Source organism: Bison bison, unplaced genomic scaffold (assembly GCF_000754665.1).
Source record: "Bison bison bison isolate TAMUID 2011002044 unplaced genomic scaffold, Bison_UMD1.0 scf7180017864105, whole genome shotgun sequence".
In the NCBI taxonomy this organism is placed as follows: Eukaryota; Metazoa; Chordata; class Mammalia; order Artiodactyla; family Bovidae; genus Bison; species Bison bison.
The window spans coordinates 8,755,631-8,772,784 of NW_011494677.1; the positions used below are offsets into that span (position 1 = coordinate 8,755,631).

The 17,154-nt window shown below is 46.5% G+C and overlaps 2 protein-coding genes across 2 annotated transcripts in view; one reads left to right on the forward strand and one right to left on the reverse strand.

Moving 5' to 3' along the window:
• The window catches only part of DUSP4 (dual specificity phosphatase 4), a 17,198-nt gene extending 12,115 nt beyond the window's left edge, over positions 1–5,083 (forward strand). The window contains exons 4-5 of the mRNA XM_010838858.1: positions 51–270; positions 904–5,083. Coding sequence (XP_010837160.1) covers positions 51–270; positions 904–1,289 — 606 coding nt within the window. The 3' untranslated portion in view covers positions 1,290–5,083. The remainder of the gene's footprint in view (positions 1–50; positions 271–903) is intronic.
• Positions 5,084–12,314: 7,231 nt separating this feature from the next.
• LOC104987799 (ubiquitin carboxyl-terminal hydrolase 11-like) lies at positions 12,315–14,957 on the reverse strand. The gene is given in 3 exon segments (XM_010838859.1): positions 12,315–14,411; positions 14,413–14,585; positions 14,588–14,957. Coding segments are annotated over 3 exon segments (2,640 nt in total).
• Positions 14,958–17,154: the final 2,197 nt, after the last annotated feature.

Consider the following 17,154-nt stretch of genomic DNA (forward strand, 5'->3'; position numbering starts at 1 on the left):
CTTACACTTAAGATGTTTGGGGGGGGCCCCTTTGTTCTCCCCTTCTGCAGGGGGGTCCGGTGGAGATCCTGCCCTTCCTCTACCTCGGCAGTGCCTATCACGCGGCCCGCAGGGATATGCTGGATGCCCTGGGCATCACGGCCTTGCTGAACGTCTCCTCCGACTGCCCGAACCACTTCGAAGGACACTATCAGTACAAGTGTATCCCGGTGGAGGACAATCACAAGGCCGACATCAGCTCCTGGTTCATGGAGGCCATCGAGTACATCGGTAGGCTGGCCCTGGCCGGGGCGCCGGGTCCAGGAATGGGGCGCTGGGTGCAAGGCTGGCAGAGACAGGAATCGAGGGAAGAGGGAACCACTTGGAGCTGGAGTGTTGAAGGAGGGACTTAGAAAGGGCCCTGCCAGAGGGTGCCTGTTTTCCCTCTTTCTCAGAAGGAAGGCTGACCCTTGGGGTGTTGAGTTGCCCAGGGGTAGGAAGATGGACTTACACAAACCGTAGGCATTGGTAGCTGATAGAGCCAAGAACTTTTGCCTTGGATGTCCCACCTGCCAAGCAGATGAGACTTAGGGGTGGGGAGGAAAACACAGAGAGAACTGGGTCATTGTTCTCCTGCAAATGAAAACCCCTCCGTGTGTGCTGGCACCGGGCTTTAGCATGTGTATTTCCTAAGCCTGGCACATTTGCTTGGTTAAGTCTCCAAAACAGCCTAGAACCGACGGCACTCCCTGGCCCCGTGGGTTTCCTCTCTCCCGGCGTCAGCCTCGGAGGGCTGTTCCTTCTGTGGTTCTGAGGGAGGGCTCCGACCGATGCTTATCAGATCCTCCCCCCAGCGCCCTTGTTCCGCCCGCGGGAAGGACGGGGACTTGGGGACACTAACGGGCGCGTGGCTCTCTGCCCCAGATGCGGTGAAGGACTGCCGAGGTCGCGTGCTGGTGCACTGCCAGGCTGGCATCTCCCGCTCGGCCACCATCTGCCTGGCCTACCTGATGATGAAGAAGCGCGTGCGGCTGGAGGAGGCCTTCGAGTTCGTCAAGCAGCGGCGGAGCATCATCTCGCCCAACTTCAGCTTCATGGGGCAGCTGCTGCAGTTTGAGTCGCAGGTGCTGGCCACGTCCTGCGCGGTGGAGGCTGCCAGCCCCTCGGGGCCCCTGCGCGAGCGGGGCAAGGCCACCCCCACGCCCACGTCGCAGTTCGTCTTCAGCTTCCCGGTCTCTGTGGGGGTGCACCCGGCCCCCAGCAGCCTGCCCTACCTGCACAGCCCCATCACCACCTCCCCCAGCTGTTAGAATCCTTGGAACGCCCCCCCCCTCCCCAACCGACACCAGCCCACGTTGGGTGGGGCCCTGTGGCCAGGCAGCAGGTCCGGACTGACCCGTAGGGGGCCTGGCAACCAAGCTCCTTCCATCCATCTCTCTGGCCGACCGTGGGGCCAGCTAGAATGGCAATAAGGACCTCGAATACATATTTAAACGCAAACAAAACACTCCAACTTAGAGCAATAACGGCTTCCTCGGCAGGCAGGGAAGACCTGGGGCTTGGTTTGTGTGTCAGTTTTAGTTTTCAGATAGGAATTTCTTACCTCATTTTTTTTTTTTAAAGCAGTAAGGCTTGAAGTTAGGAAACCCGCAGATCCCGGCAAATGTGCCCTCCCGGTTTTATTAGGGGGAGGGGGGTGGAGGGGAGGCAAAGGGCCGAAAACAAGTTGACCAGAAGTGCCTGCTTCTGTGTGCTTGGTCCTTCTGTATGTTGTAGTTACAGGAATTTTTTTTTTTTTTTTTTGAAGAAATCTTTTAGGACATGGTTTTCCTTTTTAAGTCACCATCAACGGGTGAATACTTACGCTTAATAATAAATAAAAGTATTTATTGAGAGTTTCCTCAGAGTATGTAAGTACACAAAGTCTAGGGACCGTGTCTTTAGAATATGTTCATGTAGGTGTGGACCGGCGAGCACAGCAGCGTGCAGACGTCAGTGCAGTGAGGTGGTGTGTTCGAGATGGCATGACGATCAGCTTGCATTTGCTTTCGCTGGGAAGGGGGCAGGGTGGGAGGAGGAGAAAGGGGAGGGAGGGCGTTTTTAGCGTTGACCCTTGGTATCTGGTAGGTTGGTTCCAGCACCCCCTCCTTCCATCTCGGATACCAGAATCTGTGGGTGTGTACATCCGCAGATAGCGCATCCTTGAATATGGACTGGAGACTGTCTTTGAAGTTGGTTCTTGGGCACATGGACCACCGAAGCGATTTGAAACCGCAACCATGCAACCGTTTCGGATGATCAGTAACTCAGTTTGGCGGTGGAAGCGTTTTTCTCCTAGACCTGCCCGAGGACTTATATATCATCTGTGATAAATGCCATATCGTGTAAGGTGCTCCTAAAATTAAAATTGGGTGCAGTTCAGATTTTCCTGCAGCGAATCATTTGCCAAGGTCCTTGGGGAACCCAGCTAATAAGAGAGAGACCCGAAAGGGAAGTGGAAGCACCAGGTTTTTTTTTTTTCCTCTTTTGCCTAAATCAGAGATTTTAATTTTAGGGGGTTTGCTTGGAATGAAGTATGCCAACAAATTCTTGTGATCTTAAAAGATTCCTGGTGTAGGTGGATATCTGTAAAGTGAATAGGTGAATAAAAAGGGCGTGGACACCCCACTGGAGGTCTTGTGGAAGATTAGGACAGCAAGACAGCGTGAGTGAGGAGTCAGGCAGACTCTTTGCAGGGAAGCTGGTTTCTGGATGGGCATTAGAGTGCCAGAGTAGAATCCTTTCTTGAGATAATGCCGTTTTCAGGGGGCCTTTCCAAATAGAGGAGAGGCTTTTGGAACAAGGAGCAGGTGGGTTGGGCTTGGGGGGAGGGAGGAGGGAACTAACCACGGGTTATTTAACTTATAGTATTGTGGAACAGTGTTGTTACCCATGCCAGGTTAGCAGTAATTCCAAACTTGTCTAGAAATGAGAGCATGCTTTAGGTTTTGCTTTTTGGGGTTGTTTTTGCCCTCTGAGAATCGAAGTGCTGCTCACCCATTAATAACTTCAAGCCTCGATGTCAGCATAGTGTCGGAATGCTCCTTCTTGTCCCCACGTCCCAGACAGGACCAGGTTCCTCACGTTTCCTTCCATGAACATGAACCTGGCATCATTTGTCTTACGTTTGTCAAGCCCTGTCTTGGGTGTGGCCAGAGTTCCCACTTCCTGTTTTTAGAAAAGCCCAAGGCCCCCTCCTTTCCTGGGAGCTGCTTGGCTGAACCCCTCCTGAAGACGTGGAGGGGTCGGGTTCATGACACTGGACCTACTGAGAGAGCTCAGCTGGACGTTCCCTTGTCTTCCTTGATTCCTGGAAGTTGCTTCATGTTGTGTGATGAATTGAGGTCGAATGGGCTCCACTGCTGGAAAAGTGTGGGTTCCCACAGACAGATAGGTCCGCAGGAGGGACTGCTTGAAGGGGGAGGGAAAGTAGCTTAGAACAGATTGACTTTTTACAGAATGAGTGTACATTTGCCAAAATCTGCGTATCGTGCTTTCCCAGACCGGATTCCTGCTGCCCAGACAGTCAGAGCCCAGGACCCGCCCTGACTGGGTCTCTTCCCTGCTTTCCAATTCAAGTCTTGTGTCGCAGTGTCAAACCACTATTTATAAAGCCATTTTCTTTGTACTTGATAACAGTGTGAGTCCCCAAACCCTTAGAAATCAAATAGGAAATGGGCTTGATTGGAATCGGGGATTTGGGGTCACTGTCTACTTTTACCATCAGAAGCCTCTTTGATGACTTGCAAGAAAGAGCTCTAATGAAGACGGAACCATGAGGTCCCTCCAAATAGCCACTGGGTTTCAACAGGTGTCTCTCCCATGAAGTGATTTCTGGTGACATGCAATTTCTGTCGCAGTCAGAAAGCTTTGCCACTTTGATCCATGGTGACCTGTGCTATTGACTCACTGGATCATGTATAGAGACTGGAGAATGCTGCTGTTCCCTCCAGTGTCTTTGTGACCCCAGGGTGTGGGTGGAGCCCCCCCCTCCCAGCAGTATTATACTGAAGCCATTTGTGAGCTGGTGGTAGGGAGCTCCCACCCTTAGTCTTGGCCTCTGAGGCCATTTTCCTCAGATGTCCATTCTAGCCTGATTCTAGAGAGTTGATTCTGATTCTATATGAGAAAAAATCCAAAATCCTTGGGAAGATGGGCAGAGGGAGGTGGGATGGGTGATTTCAATGTGAGGGGAGGGGGCCGTGAGATCAGAGTTTGGCCGCCAGCCTTTGTTGGTAAAGTAGGGGTTTGCCTTGGCTGCCCGTTAGCCCAGACGAGGTACACCAGGAATTCTGGAGGAGGGACCTGGGCATCAGTAGGTTTCAAAGCTCCCCAAGTGCTGTCCTTGCATAACTGAGTTTGGGAAACTTAACCTTCTGGATGGCAAGGTGCTGTTGGAGGCCGGGGCTTGATAACACAGAGCTGGCTTGTGTGGCAGAAACCACAGCAGACAGTTGTCCCTGGCCCTGCGTGGCCCCAGCTCTGCTGAGGGACAATATGGGTTCTGTCAGGAGCTCACGGGGCCTAAGACCTGGATGAGGTCCCTTTTCACGCCCCTTGAAAGCTGATCTGTGGTTGTTAAGGAACTGAAGAACGTCTCTGGCTGTCAGTGCTCTTCTTTGCAAGTTTGTTTGTTTATCAAGAAGTATGGAGAGGGACTTCACTAGCAGTCCAGCCCCGTGCTTCTAATGCAGGGAGTGTGGGTTCGATCCCTGGTCAGGGAACTAAGATCCCACATGTCGCATGGTGCAGTCAGAAAAAAAGGATGGAGAGTGCCACCTCTTGGAAGAGGACCCTGCTCTCCCTTAGAGCTTATGAGTCATGCCAGAAAGAGGCTTCTTCAAGACAGCAATGCAATACTTGTAATTTCTGTAAATAGCCCCATCTTTCAGAGTGATGTCATTTCTACATTTGATATGCTTGTATTTCTGTAGGATGTATATAGTTTAGGGGGATTTTTTTTTTTTTTTTTTTTTTTTTTTTTTTTAGAAAAGTCAACATGTCTGTTTTTATTTATTGCTTGAAACAAAGATCATTTGAAGAAAAATAAATACATTTTCGACCACCTCTGGCTTGGTTTATCCTTTCCCGAAAAACTGCCAATATGATGACTTGGAAGGTCTGAATCATTTATGGTAGTCTTGTGGAGACGGGCCACTCAAATCTGTGAGCTCCCTGAACACCACGGAAGGTGACAGGTGAAGGCAGAGAGGAAATCTCTGAGAACTGGATTTTTTAGACAGAAGTGAAGGGTAAGACACAGATGTCCTCATCTGAGAGTCTGCTTTCTTTTTAAAAAAATTCTTTATTTTAATTGGAGGATAATTGTTTTATAATATTGTGCCGGTTTCTGCCCTCAGTTCAGTTCAGTCACTCAGTCGTGTTGGACTCTTTGCGACCCCATGAATCACAGCACGCCAGGCCTCCCTGTCCATCACCAACTCCTGGAGTTCACTCAGACTCATGTCCATCGAGTCGGTGATGCCATCCAGCCATCTCATCCTCTGTGATCCCCTTCTCCTCCTGCCCCTAATCCCTCCCAGCATCAGAGTCTTTTCCAATGAGTCAACTCTTTGCATAAGGTGGCCAGAGTTCTGGAGTTTCAGCTTTAGCATTATTCCTTCCAAAGAAATTCCAGGGCTGATCTTCAGAATGGACTGGTTGGATCTCCTTGCAGTCCAAGGGACTCTCAAGAGTCTTCTCCAACACCACAGTTCAAAAGCATCAATTCTTTGGTGCTCAGCTTTCTTCACAGTCCAACTCTCACCTCTGTACATGACCACAGGAAAAACCATAGCCTTGACTAGATGGACCTTTGCTGGCAAAGTAATGTCTCTGCTTTTGAACATGCTATCTAGGTTGGTCATAACCTTCCTTCCAAGGAGTAAGCGTCTTTTAATTTCATGGCTGCAGTCACCATCTGCAGTGATTTTGGAGCCCAGAAAAATAAAGTCTGACACTGTTTCCCCTGTTTCCCCATTTATTTTCCACGAAGTGATAGGACCAGATGCCATGGTCTTCGTTTTCTGAATGTTGAGCTTTAAGCCAACTTTTTCACTCTCCACTTTCACTTTCACCAAGAGGCTTTTTAGTTCCTCTTCACTTTCTGCCATAAAGGTGGTGTCATCTGCATATCTGAGGTTATTGATATTTCTCCCAGCAATCTTGATTCCAGCTTTTGTTTCTTCCAGTCCAGCGTTTCTCATGATGTACTCTGCATATAAGTTAAATAAACAGAAAATCAGAGGAACCAGAGATCAAATAGCCAACATCCGCTGGATCACAGAAAAAGCAAGAGAGTTCCAGAAAAACATCTATTTCTGCTTTATTGACTATGCCAAAGCCTTTGACTGTGTGGATCACAATAAACTGTGGAAAATTCTGAAAGAGATGGGAATACCAGACCACCTGACCTGCCTCTTGAGAAATCTGTATACAGGTCAGGAAGCAATAGTTAGAACTGGACATGGAACAACAGACTGGTTCCAAACAGGAAAAGGAGTACGTCAGGGCTGTATATTGTCACCCTGCTTATTTAACTTATACGCAGGGTTTCTGCTGTACATCAATGTAAATCAGCTACAGGTATATATGTCCCCTTCCTCTTGAACCTCCCTCCCACCTCCCACCCCATCCCACCCCTCTAGCTTGTCATAGCACCGGGTTGAGCTCCCTGAGTCATACAACAAATTCCCACTGGCTATCTATTTTACACATGGTACTGGATATGTTTCAATGCTACCCTCAATTCATCCCACCCCCTCCTTTCCCCACTGTGTCTGCAAGTCTGTTCTCTATGTCTGCATCTCCATTGCTACTCTAAGACTAGATTTGTCAGTACCATCTTTCTAGATTGCATTTATATGTGTTAATATACAATCTTTGCTTTTGAGAGTCTGCTTTCTGCCAGACACAGGATGGAGTGATAAGGACGGCTCTCAGGAGAGGTCTATCTTAAACAGCTTACAGCACAAGTGATTAGGGCTACAGCAAAGATTGTACAAGGAGTTGCCACACCCTTCCCCAACAAGAGCAAAGGGACCTGGCTCCCAAAATCTTAGGAAATTTTAGAGACCTTGTGTTCCCTCATGTTCTGTTGGGAGCATGGATATAGCAATATGCATCGAGGCCAGGCTGAAGAAGTAAACGGATGAAGGTGATATAAGGCAGTGGTTCCCCAGGGGTCATTTGGGGATTGGTTCTATCAGATTCAGTTAGTACAAATGTCCCAAAGTGTAAACCAAAGCTATGTTAGTAAACACGTATTTCCACTGTGTCATTTTTATCTAACATTATTTTGGAAGCACTCAGTTCAGTTCAATCATGTCTGACTCTTTGCGCCACCCCATGGACTGCAGCACGCCAGGCTCCCCCCCGTCCATCACCAACTCCCAGAGCTTGCTCAAACTCACGTCCCTCGAGTTGGTGATGCCATCCAACCATCTCATCCTCTGTCATCCCCTTCTCCTCCTGCTTTCAATCTTTCCCAGCGTTAGGATCTTTTGTAATGAGTCCCTCTTCGCATCAGGTGGCCAAAGTACTGAAGCTTCAGCTTCAGCATCAGTTCTTCCAATGAATATTCAGGACTGATTGCCTTTAGAATCGACTAGTTTGATCTCCTTGCTGTCCAAGGGACTCTCAACAGTTTTCTCCAACACTGTAAGCAATGCAATTAGCAATGCAATTTGGAAGCACGAGTCAATGTAATTAGCAAGTGAACGAAATGAGGTGTACGGTTTGAAAAATGGGAGGCCAAATTATTTGCAGATGATATGTATCTGAAAAACAGGAATCAACTGAAAAGCTATCAGAAATGAGAGAATTCAGCTAGTGGTTGATTGTATTAACATGAAAAAAATCAATAGCTTCCCCATATGAAATATCAATTTAAAATAGATGTAGTAGATTCTGTTTACAATATCAGCTTAAAGATAAACTGCCTACAGTAAATCTTACCAGAGATAGGCAAGACCTAGCTGATGGACCTGCTAAAGCATGACTAGACTTCCCTGGCAGTCCAGTGGTTAAGACTATGTGCTTCCAATGCAGGGGGTACAGGTTCAACCCCTGGTCAGGAACTAAGATGGTACAGTGTGGCCAAAAACTAAAAAAATTCTTCAATGAAAAAAAAAATAAAGTCCTACTAAGGGACATAGAAAAAAAAAAAAGTCCTATCAAGGGACATATAAGAACACTTAAAAAAAAGCTGAAGGACATACTATATTCTTGGATTAAAAGACTCAGTATTGAAAAGATATTATTTCTCCATAAATTAACCTATCCATTTAATATGATCTCAATCAAAACACCAGCAGAATTTGGGAGGAACAGGGCAAAATATTCCTGATTTCACCTGAAGAGACAAATATGCAGAAGTGTGTAGGAAAATGGAAAAAAGAAAGGAAGTCATAAGGTTGGAAGGGGACCACTTGTACTGTCCATCTATCACCATTGTGATAAAAAGTTTTAAATTTTTTTATAGATTATTTTAAAAATAGAGATCCTTGGGGCCATCTAAGACATTGAGTCAAAGATTCCACAAACTCCTACAAGTGATTATGACCAAGCCACCAGGGAAGCCCAGGGAATCTATTTTTAACTAGAACAGTAGCTGAGGGAACTGACTCTCCACTAATTGCCATAGAAAAGTTCAGTGGTTAAGCTCCTGCACTTGACTTTGGGGTTCCAGGCATCTCCACCAAAGTGCTGCCAAGCTGACTCTGTGTGACCCCTTGGGGTGGTTGTACAACTCTTACATTTAGTAAATTTATGAAAAAAATCTTGTACACTTAAAATGGTAAATTTCACTGTATGTAAATTACATCCCAATAAAGTTGTTCAATGATTAATACACGAAAATAAATACATATGTTCACTGCCACAAAATTCAAAACTGCAAATACAAAGAACAGTGAAAGTTCCTTCTGCATATCCTTGCCTTACATCCCACTCTAAGAAATTTTCAGTAACCAAGATGAGCCATTGGGTGTAATTACTTCAAGACTCTGATTTATGCATTTTATAAATTCAAGTGTTTGACAGTGCAGGGGAGCAAAACTGGCCATCCCTAAATGTCTTTTTGGCATGCAAATTATTTCAAGCTGAAAGTAAGGAAGGAACAAAAGGCTCAGGAAGAAACTTTGACCTTCCTCTTGAAGAATGCAGACAGAGGACCTGCTTCAGGAAGAGAACATCACCTTAGATAACCTAGCCTGGACCAGGTGTGTAGACCGGGAGGAATCCAGCAAAGTCTGTTAAAATTCCTCCGTCCCATTGTCTCCGCAGGGCCCAGCAAATATTTATTTACCAAACATTTGCTTTTCATCTCCATATAAATTGCCTTCCTTTCCTTTGAAGTGCCAAATCACTACCCCCAACATCCTCTTTTATCTTTAGCCGAAGATGGTCTTTAACTGGAGGGTTTCTCGTTTTGAGTTACTCAGTTTTCCTGAGTCTATTCCACGGATACATGTCATTCAACTTTTGTGGGCTTTTCTCCCGTTTATCTATACATATCTCATGCCAATTTAATTCTTAGACCAGTCAAAATAACGTAGAAGGGTAGCGGGAAAATTTCTTCCTCCCAGACAACAGGAAAACATTTGAGTTGTTAGCCAAGCCAGTTATTTTAAATAGACATTCAGAGTGTACAGTCTCTGCTTTTGTTCTGTTGCTAAAAATCAAGTTAGTTAAATATGATATTCAACACCCTGATATTTTCATTTTTATTTTGTCAGTTCCTTAGAGGAATGTATTACAAATATGAGGAGGATTTGATAAACTCCGAATTACAGTGTAAGACTTTAACAGTTTGTGTTTTCTACTTCAATGATGCCTCGCATGCATGAAGTTGTGCTTTATACAACTTCTTGTGGTCAGCAGCTGGGCTTCCCAGGTGGCGCTAGAGGTAAAGAACCCGCCTGCCAATGCAGGAGACATGAGACAAGGGTTCAATCCATAGGCTGGGAAAATCTCCCGGAGGAAGGCACGGTGGTCCACTCCAGTATTCTTGCCTGGAGAATCCCCATGGACACAGGAGTCTGGCGGGCTACAGTTCATGGGGTTGCAAAGAGTTGGACACAACTGAAGTGACTCAGCATGCATGCAGCACGTGGTTGATAGGTAGGTGATGTTTCTTGTTTTCCATGTATGTAAGGCCATTCTATTGATACGTTGGAATCAATAATACCATGTCTACGTTTGCTTGGTCACCTCTTGTCTGGTATGTCTTTATACATCTCCTTTTCATTTTAAGTAACAGTTGGGGATTTATTTTTTAATCCTAGAGAACACATGACCATTGATAGAAATATGACTGTAGATTTATAGGTTGAATTCTGTAGTTAGGGTGAATGCGGATTCTGGATATATGCTTACAACAATGTTATTCCTTTTAAAATATAACCCATGGCTTTGAAGGGATCCAGTAAGAAAACCGAAGTGATGTTTCCACGCCCTTTTCATTTTCATCTCCCAGTGGAAATGATTTTCTTCCAACATTCTGAGCAAACGGGCAAGAATAGCAGAGATGCTAGGAGAACCGCACATTTATGGTTCTGTCGTCATCGTCACAACTTTCTTCATTTCTAAGATGATTGCTCCTGCTTTTAAGTTTTCAAACAGAATGAAGCACTTCACCTGGAAATCAGACTGTACATTTAGAGGACAGGCCTTGAATTACTGAGCCACATGATGTAGAAAACATGTATTATTCTTGTTTCAATTTCTTCCCTTCCCACAGTTACACAGTTTTATTGAAAAAGTCAAACACATCCAAATATTAGAAAGCAAAAAAATCTCCTGAAATCCTGTATCTCTGAAACACTTACCCTCAACATTCCATGACCATCTTTCTACAGATACATGTGTGCATATATACACACATACATATATACACGTGTGTGTTTTCATGTTCTAGCTCATGAACAAAGAGTCATGATAGTTATGTTTTCTTGTGGCTTGCAGGTGATGTTTCTTTCTTTGTTCTATGTTCCAGACAGACATAAATATATATGCACACCCATTTTTTTCTTTCAAAAATGTCAGCCATATTGTTAAAAAATATTTTCTTTTCACATGTCTCCCTTCACCAGATTCTGCAAACCACCACTGTTAACCATCACATGTCCTTCCTTTTCTCTCTATCCCCACAGAGTCATACATGATATGATGTGTTGTATTATATGGTATAAAAGTATAAAGTGCATACACCATGTATCTATATGTTTAACTACATATAGGGATTTTATTGGTATTTGTTTTATAAAAACAAGATCATACAATACACAGTTTCTGCATCTTGCTTCCCTTGATGTATTGTGGAAATCGCTTCAACCCAACAATAAATGAGATGATTTACTCCTAATTTCTTTCTTTTCAACATTTTTTGGCTGTACCGCATGGCCTGAGGGATTGTAGTTCTCTCTGACTGGGGACTGAATCCAAGCCCCTTGCAGGTGTGAAGTCTTAACCACTGGACCACCAAGGAAGCCCCCACTCCCAATTCTTTTATGTAGATAAATTATTCACATAGATCAATAATCTTAAAAATATAGACACCTATATAATAAAATGCCTCCTTTTCAACTAAGTCACCTCACCACCGATTTACCAATGTTATTAGATTTAAAAAAAAATTGTTGCCAGATTTTGACATATTCACCAAGAAGGTATTCCAGTCATTTGAGTAAGCACATGAAGGTATAGTATGTTCATATTTTTGTAACTTCTCTCCCTATCCACTGCTTTTATACCCACTCACTAACACTTGTTATACAAATCCCTGAGTTTTGTCAGTCTGAGAAGTAACTTGTGTTAACTAATTTTAATTTGCATTTCTCTATGAGATAGAGCAATTTTTACACATTCAAGAACCATTTGTATTTTTCTATGAACTGTGTGTTTATAACTCTGATCTGAATTTTTTTTTTAGGAACACACTGGCACTTTTATATACACAGTGCAAGGTACAAGGTCTCAGAAAGAAAATACATTCTGTTCAGGTGCACCCCACCCCCACCCCCTGAGAACACCCTGGACTGAAGACAAGAAGGAAGGGGAGACTCATAAATAGAGAATAGAAGGGAATGTTGATGCTCTGAAGGGAACACACTGCTGGAAGGAGCCATGAGCTCTTTTTCCCTGGGAGAGAGTGATGTAGCAGCACAGGAGAACAGCAGCCACGACTAAGCCTGCGACGCCTGGTGCGGGGCACCTAACGGGTAAGAGAACGGGGGTGGCTTTGGGAAGGAAGAGAGCTGGGACAGCTTCCTTCCCTCTGGTGGGCCCGGGGCCCCTCAGTTTACATCCATGAACCCCGACTTGGGTGGTGCATCGCAGGCAGAGGATGCCGGGGGGTTCAATGAGCCAGCCTGGGGTTGTAGACGGCGTGCCACATCCTGGCGCTGGTAGAAGAGGACATAGGCTGCCTTGGACTCAATCTGATTCTCCGTCACAGGCAAGACGCTGTTGTCATCGAAGTAGTGCCACTGGCCGCTGTCCTTGTTGCAGGCAAACGTCGTGTAGTGTCCATCCCGCAGGCCCCCATAATGGTTGGAAACCGCGATGAGGTCATATTTGTAGAGCTCCGGAGCTAAGTTGTCCTGTGGCTTGATGACAAACTCAGAGAAGTCCAGGTCCCGGATAGGAAACTCCACAAGGGTGTCCAGCTTTTCGCGGGAGAAAGTGGTGTAGGAAAAGCGCTTCAGGTGGATAATGAGTGTCTCTGGTAGCATCCACAAGTCCAGCTTCTTGGTGGCCGGCTGGTGCTGCTTGCAAGTGGGGCAGTACCAGGGGTTTTCCTTCTCCAGGGTCTCAACAGTGGTGAAGAGCTCGATGCATTCCTGAAGCTGCACTGGGGCCTTCTTCAGCATGTACCCGACACAGTTGTGCTTCACGTAGCCCTCAGCCTCCACCTCGTCATAGTAACGCTTCTTCATCTCTGGCTCCCAGTCAATGGCAATGTACGGCTGCGCCTGGGTATCCTCGTTGAAGGTCGAGCGGTCACTGGTCCCATTGGAATTAACCCTTTGCAGGGTGAAGAGGTGCTTGTGCCGCACCCTCTGGGGCCAGTGAGATGGCCCAGGAGAGGTGTCCACAGGGCCCGGACTACCGCTCACGACTCCAGAGCTGGACCCAGCCTGCTCCAGCCCAGGGTCTTGGGAGCTGCCCCCAGACCCATGTCCAGGCTGAGGGAGGCTGTCCTTACCCTCCAGGTCTTTCTCATCCCCATCTTCCTCATCATCCCAGCTGGGTCTGGTCACGTAGCGTGAGAGGCGGTACAGCAGGATGTGATACAGGGCGTCCCACGAGAGCCGGTCCCGGGGCACCGACACCAGAAGCGGGTGCCCGAAGAGCATCAGGCCACAGTAGGAACCCTTGTAGTCCCGGGCTGGGGTGCGCTCTCGCAGGTAGACAGGAAGCACAACGTCCTCTCTGGAGTTCTCCCCACCGGCTGCCCTGCCTGACACCTCGTATATGAAGATATCGTCTCGGTCCAAGATGCTGCTCAGAGACTCCTCCACTTGGTAGATCTTATAGAAGCGGTGACTGAAGACATCCGCCACCATCATCCTTTCTGGAGAGACACCGGTGTGTTTGGCCAGAGCCACACACAGATCCGAGATCTTGCCTTTCTTGGGGACCAGGAGCTGGTGTTGCTCGGGCTTGCGGCGGGGGTCCATGGAGACAAAGAAAATCTCCATGACCCTCTTGTGGCTCACAGGCAGTGGGACACTGAGGTAGCAGAAGGGGTCGAAGGTCACAGACACATTGCCACACTCAGGGCACACCAAGGTGGACTTGAAGAGGCCATGGAAAGTGTCCACAATCACAGAATCGTTCCACCGTTTGTGGTTCTGCCAGGCCTCCTGAGCCACCTCCTGATCAGGCCTCCCAGCAGCGTCGCACAGCTTCACGTATTCCTTCTTCTTGACGCGATTGAGGTCCTCGTGAAGTCCATCCAAGAGGAAAGACAGCAGCTCCTGTGAGTCATGCAGCTGGTAGCCCAGGAACTGGGACGCAAAGTGGCTGACCTTGGTCTTGAACACGTAGGGCACGATGGAGCGGTGGTGGCCGGACCACGCCTGCTTCACCAGGTCGGCATAGGCCTCTGCAATCTCCCCCTTCATGCCCAGCGGGTTGCTGAGGTTGAGCTCCTCTAGGTAGCGGTTTTGGAGGAAGTACTCGGTGAGCTGCGGCACGTTGCTGAGGCACTGCAGGGCCGAGTTCATGAAGCACGTGTTGCCCAGGTTGGTGAGACCACAGATGCCCGGCTGGCCTTGGAAGTCCTCACCCTCCTCCGACGCTCCGCTCGTGGCCTGTGGCCGCGCACTGGGCCAGACGCCATCCTTGTTTCGGGTCTCCATGACGACCACCTGCTCAGTCTCGAGAGCGGGCGTCAAGCACTGTGACGCAGGCGTCGCACAACCTCTCAAAAGGGCCCTCCGTGTTCTTGAGCCACAGCCGGGTCTCTTCCTGGGGTGCCCCGGAAACTGCTCTCAAGCCGTGCGCAAAAACGAGGTCACTAGAATCTGCGGGGCTGAGATGAGACGTGGCGTTGTGTCCGTATCACTGAGCTGGACAAGCACCAGTTCTACTGGGCGCACTTCAACCTTGTGGATGCTGGGCAGTTCCACGACCTTGCGTTCCATGCGGGGCGGGTCATGCTCTAGAACATACCAGTTGACCAGGTAACGCTGAGCAGCCATTGGGAGCAGCACATAGTCCTTACCTTCCGCCAGTCCCTTCTTGAGGCGCCCGTTTACCTGGTCTTCAAAGACCTCAGCCTTGTTGATGCAGCCAGGGAAGATGCTGGAGTCTTGATCGCCTCCCACTGCTCGTACCCGTGCTGCCCAATGAGGAACCTGCACTTTCTTCCGTCCTGGGAAGAAGAGCTCGACCAGAGACAAAAAGCTTGCTGCGTCACAAACTTTGCTCATTTGCAGGCGCCATTTTTTGCTTCACCTGATTTTTTTTTTTTTTTAAATAATCTTCCAGGCTTTTAGGAACTCTCTCTGTATGAAAGAGATTAGCCCCCTTCTACAGTAAGTAATGTTAGTCGCTCAGTCGTGCACGACTCTTTGCGACCCCATGGACTGCAGCCCACCAGGCTCCTTCCTGTCCATGAGATTTTCCAGGCAAGGATACTGGAGTGGGTTGCCATTGCCTTCTCCAGGGGCTCTTCCCAACCTAGGGATGGAACCCGGGTCTCCTGCACTGCAGGCAGATTCTTTACAGACTGAGCTACAAGGGAAGCCCTTCTACAGTATGATTTGCAGATATTTCTCCCAGTTTGTTATTTGTCTTTTGACTTTGTTTATAATAGTTTAAAAAAAAATGTTATCTTTTTGAGTCTTTGCTTTCCATTCTTTTTGTATACATTCTCCTGTCTTATTTTAAAGAATATTGAGACTGAGAACACAGCTGCTTACCTTATAGGTTGGTCCCAGTGCTGAGCAAGGAAACATGTTTTATTTCAACATCATAGGTTGAGTCAGTGCCTGAGAGATGGGCTTGCTTGGGTTACTGTTCTCTCTTCCCAGTACTTCCCCTGGGTCTGAACTTTGGAGCACGGGTGTACAAAATCAGTTCCTCAGTTCGAAATGGCAGAAACATAAAGAATATTTGAATTTACCCTCTCTCTTCCCCAGTTTTAAATGAATTTAAAACATCAGCCTTTTTTAAAATACATGTTCACACTATTCACCACCTTGAAGTCAAAGGAGGATTAGGTTTAAATTAATTATTTTTTATTTATTATTTATTTCTTCATGTGCATCTCTATGTCTCCTCTCTAAAAGAGGAAGTTTTGATGTATACATTATGCTTGTACATGTGTTTCTAGCCTTCTCTCTCTTTATAAAATAGGTTTAATTTTTTTTAGAGCAGTTTTGGGTTCAGCAAAATTGAGCAGAAGTTATAGAGATTTTGCATAAACCCCTGGTTCCGGTTGATAAAAGCCTCCTCCATTATCAACATCCTCTACCAGAGTGGTATATTTGTTACAATTGATGAACCTATGTTGACACATCAAAATCACCCAAAGTCTACAGTTTGCGATAGGGTTCACTCTGGGTGGTGTACCTTCTATGGGTTTTGGTAAGCGTGCAGTGACGTTCATCCATCTCTACGGTATCTTTGAAGGTATTCTCACTGCTCTGAACATCCTCTGTGCTCCACTTAGCCATCTCTCCCTTCCTGACTGCTGGCAACCACTTCTCTGTTTGTCTCCATAGTTTTGCCTTTTTCAGAATGTCATATAGTTGGAATCACACACCCTGTAGCCTTTTCAGATCAGCTTCTTTTGCTTAGCATTCACGTTTCTTCCACGTGTTTTCATGGCTTGAAAGTTCATTTCTTGTTAGCGCTGAACAAATATCCCACTGTCTGGAGGTGCCAGAGTTTGTTTATCCATTCAGCTACTGAAGGGCATTTGACTGCTTTCAAGTTTTGTCAACTGTGAATAAAGCTCTTAGAAACACCTGCGCGCGGGTATTGGTATGGACCTAAGTTTTAACACCTTTGCATAAATATCAAAGTGCACTCTTGTTGGAATATACGGTATGTTTAGTTTTGTAAGAAATGGCCAAACTGTCTTCTGAGGTGACTATACCATCTTGCATGCCACCAACAATGAGAGTTCCTGTCGCTCCGTATCCTCACTAGCATTTGGTATCAGTGTTCCAAATTTTGGCCAGAGACAGGGATCAAGACCATCCCCATGGAAAATAAATGCAAAAAAGCAAAATGGCTGTCTGGGGAGGCCTTACAAATAGCTGTGAAAAGAAGAGAAGCGAAAAGCAAAGGACAAAAGGAAAGATATAAGCATCTGAATGCAGTTTCAAAGAATAGCAAGAAGAGATAAGAAAGCCTTCTTCAGCGATCAGTGCAAAGAAACAGAGGAAAACAACAGAATGGGAAACACTAGAGATCTCTTCAAGAAAATCAGAGATACCAAAGGAACATTTCATGCAAAGATGGGCTCAATAAACAACAGAAATGGTATGGACCTAATAGAAGCAGAAGATATTAAGAAGAGATGGCAAGAATACACAGAAGAACTGTACAAAAAAAATCTTCACGACCCAGATAATCACAATGGTGTGATCACTGACCTAGAGCCAGACATCCTGGGAT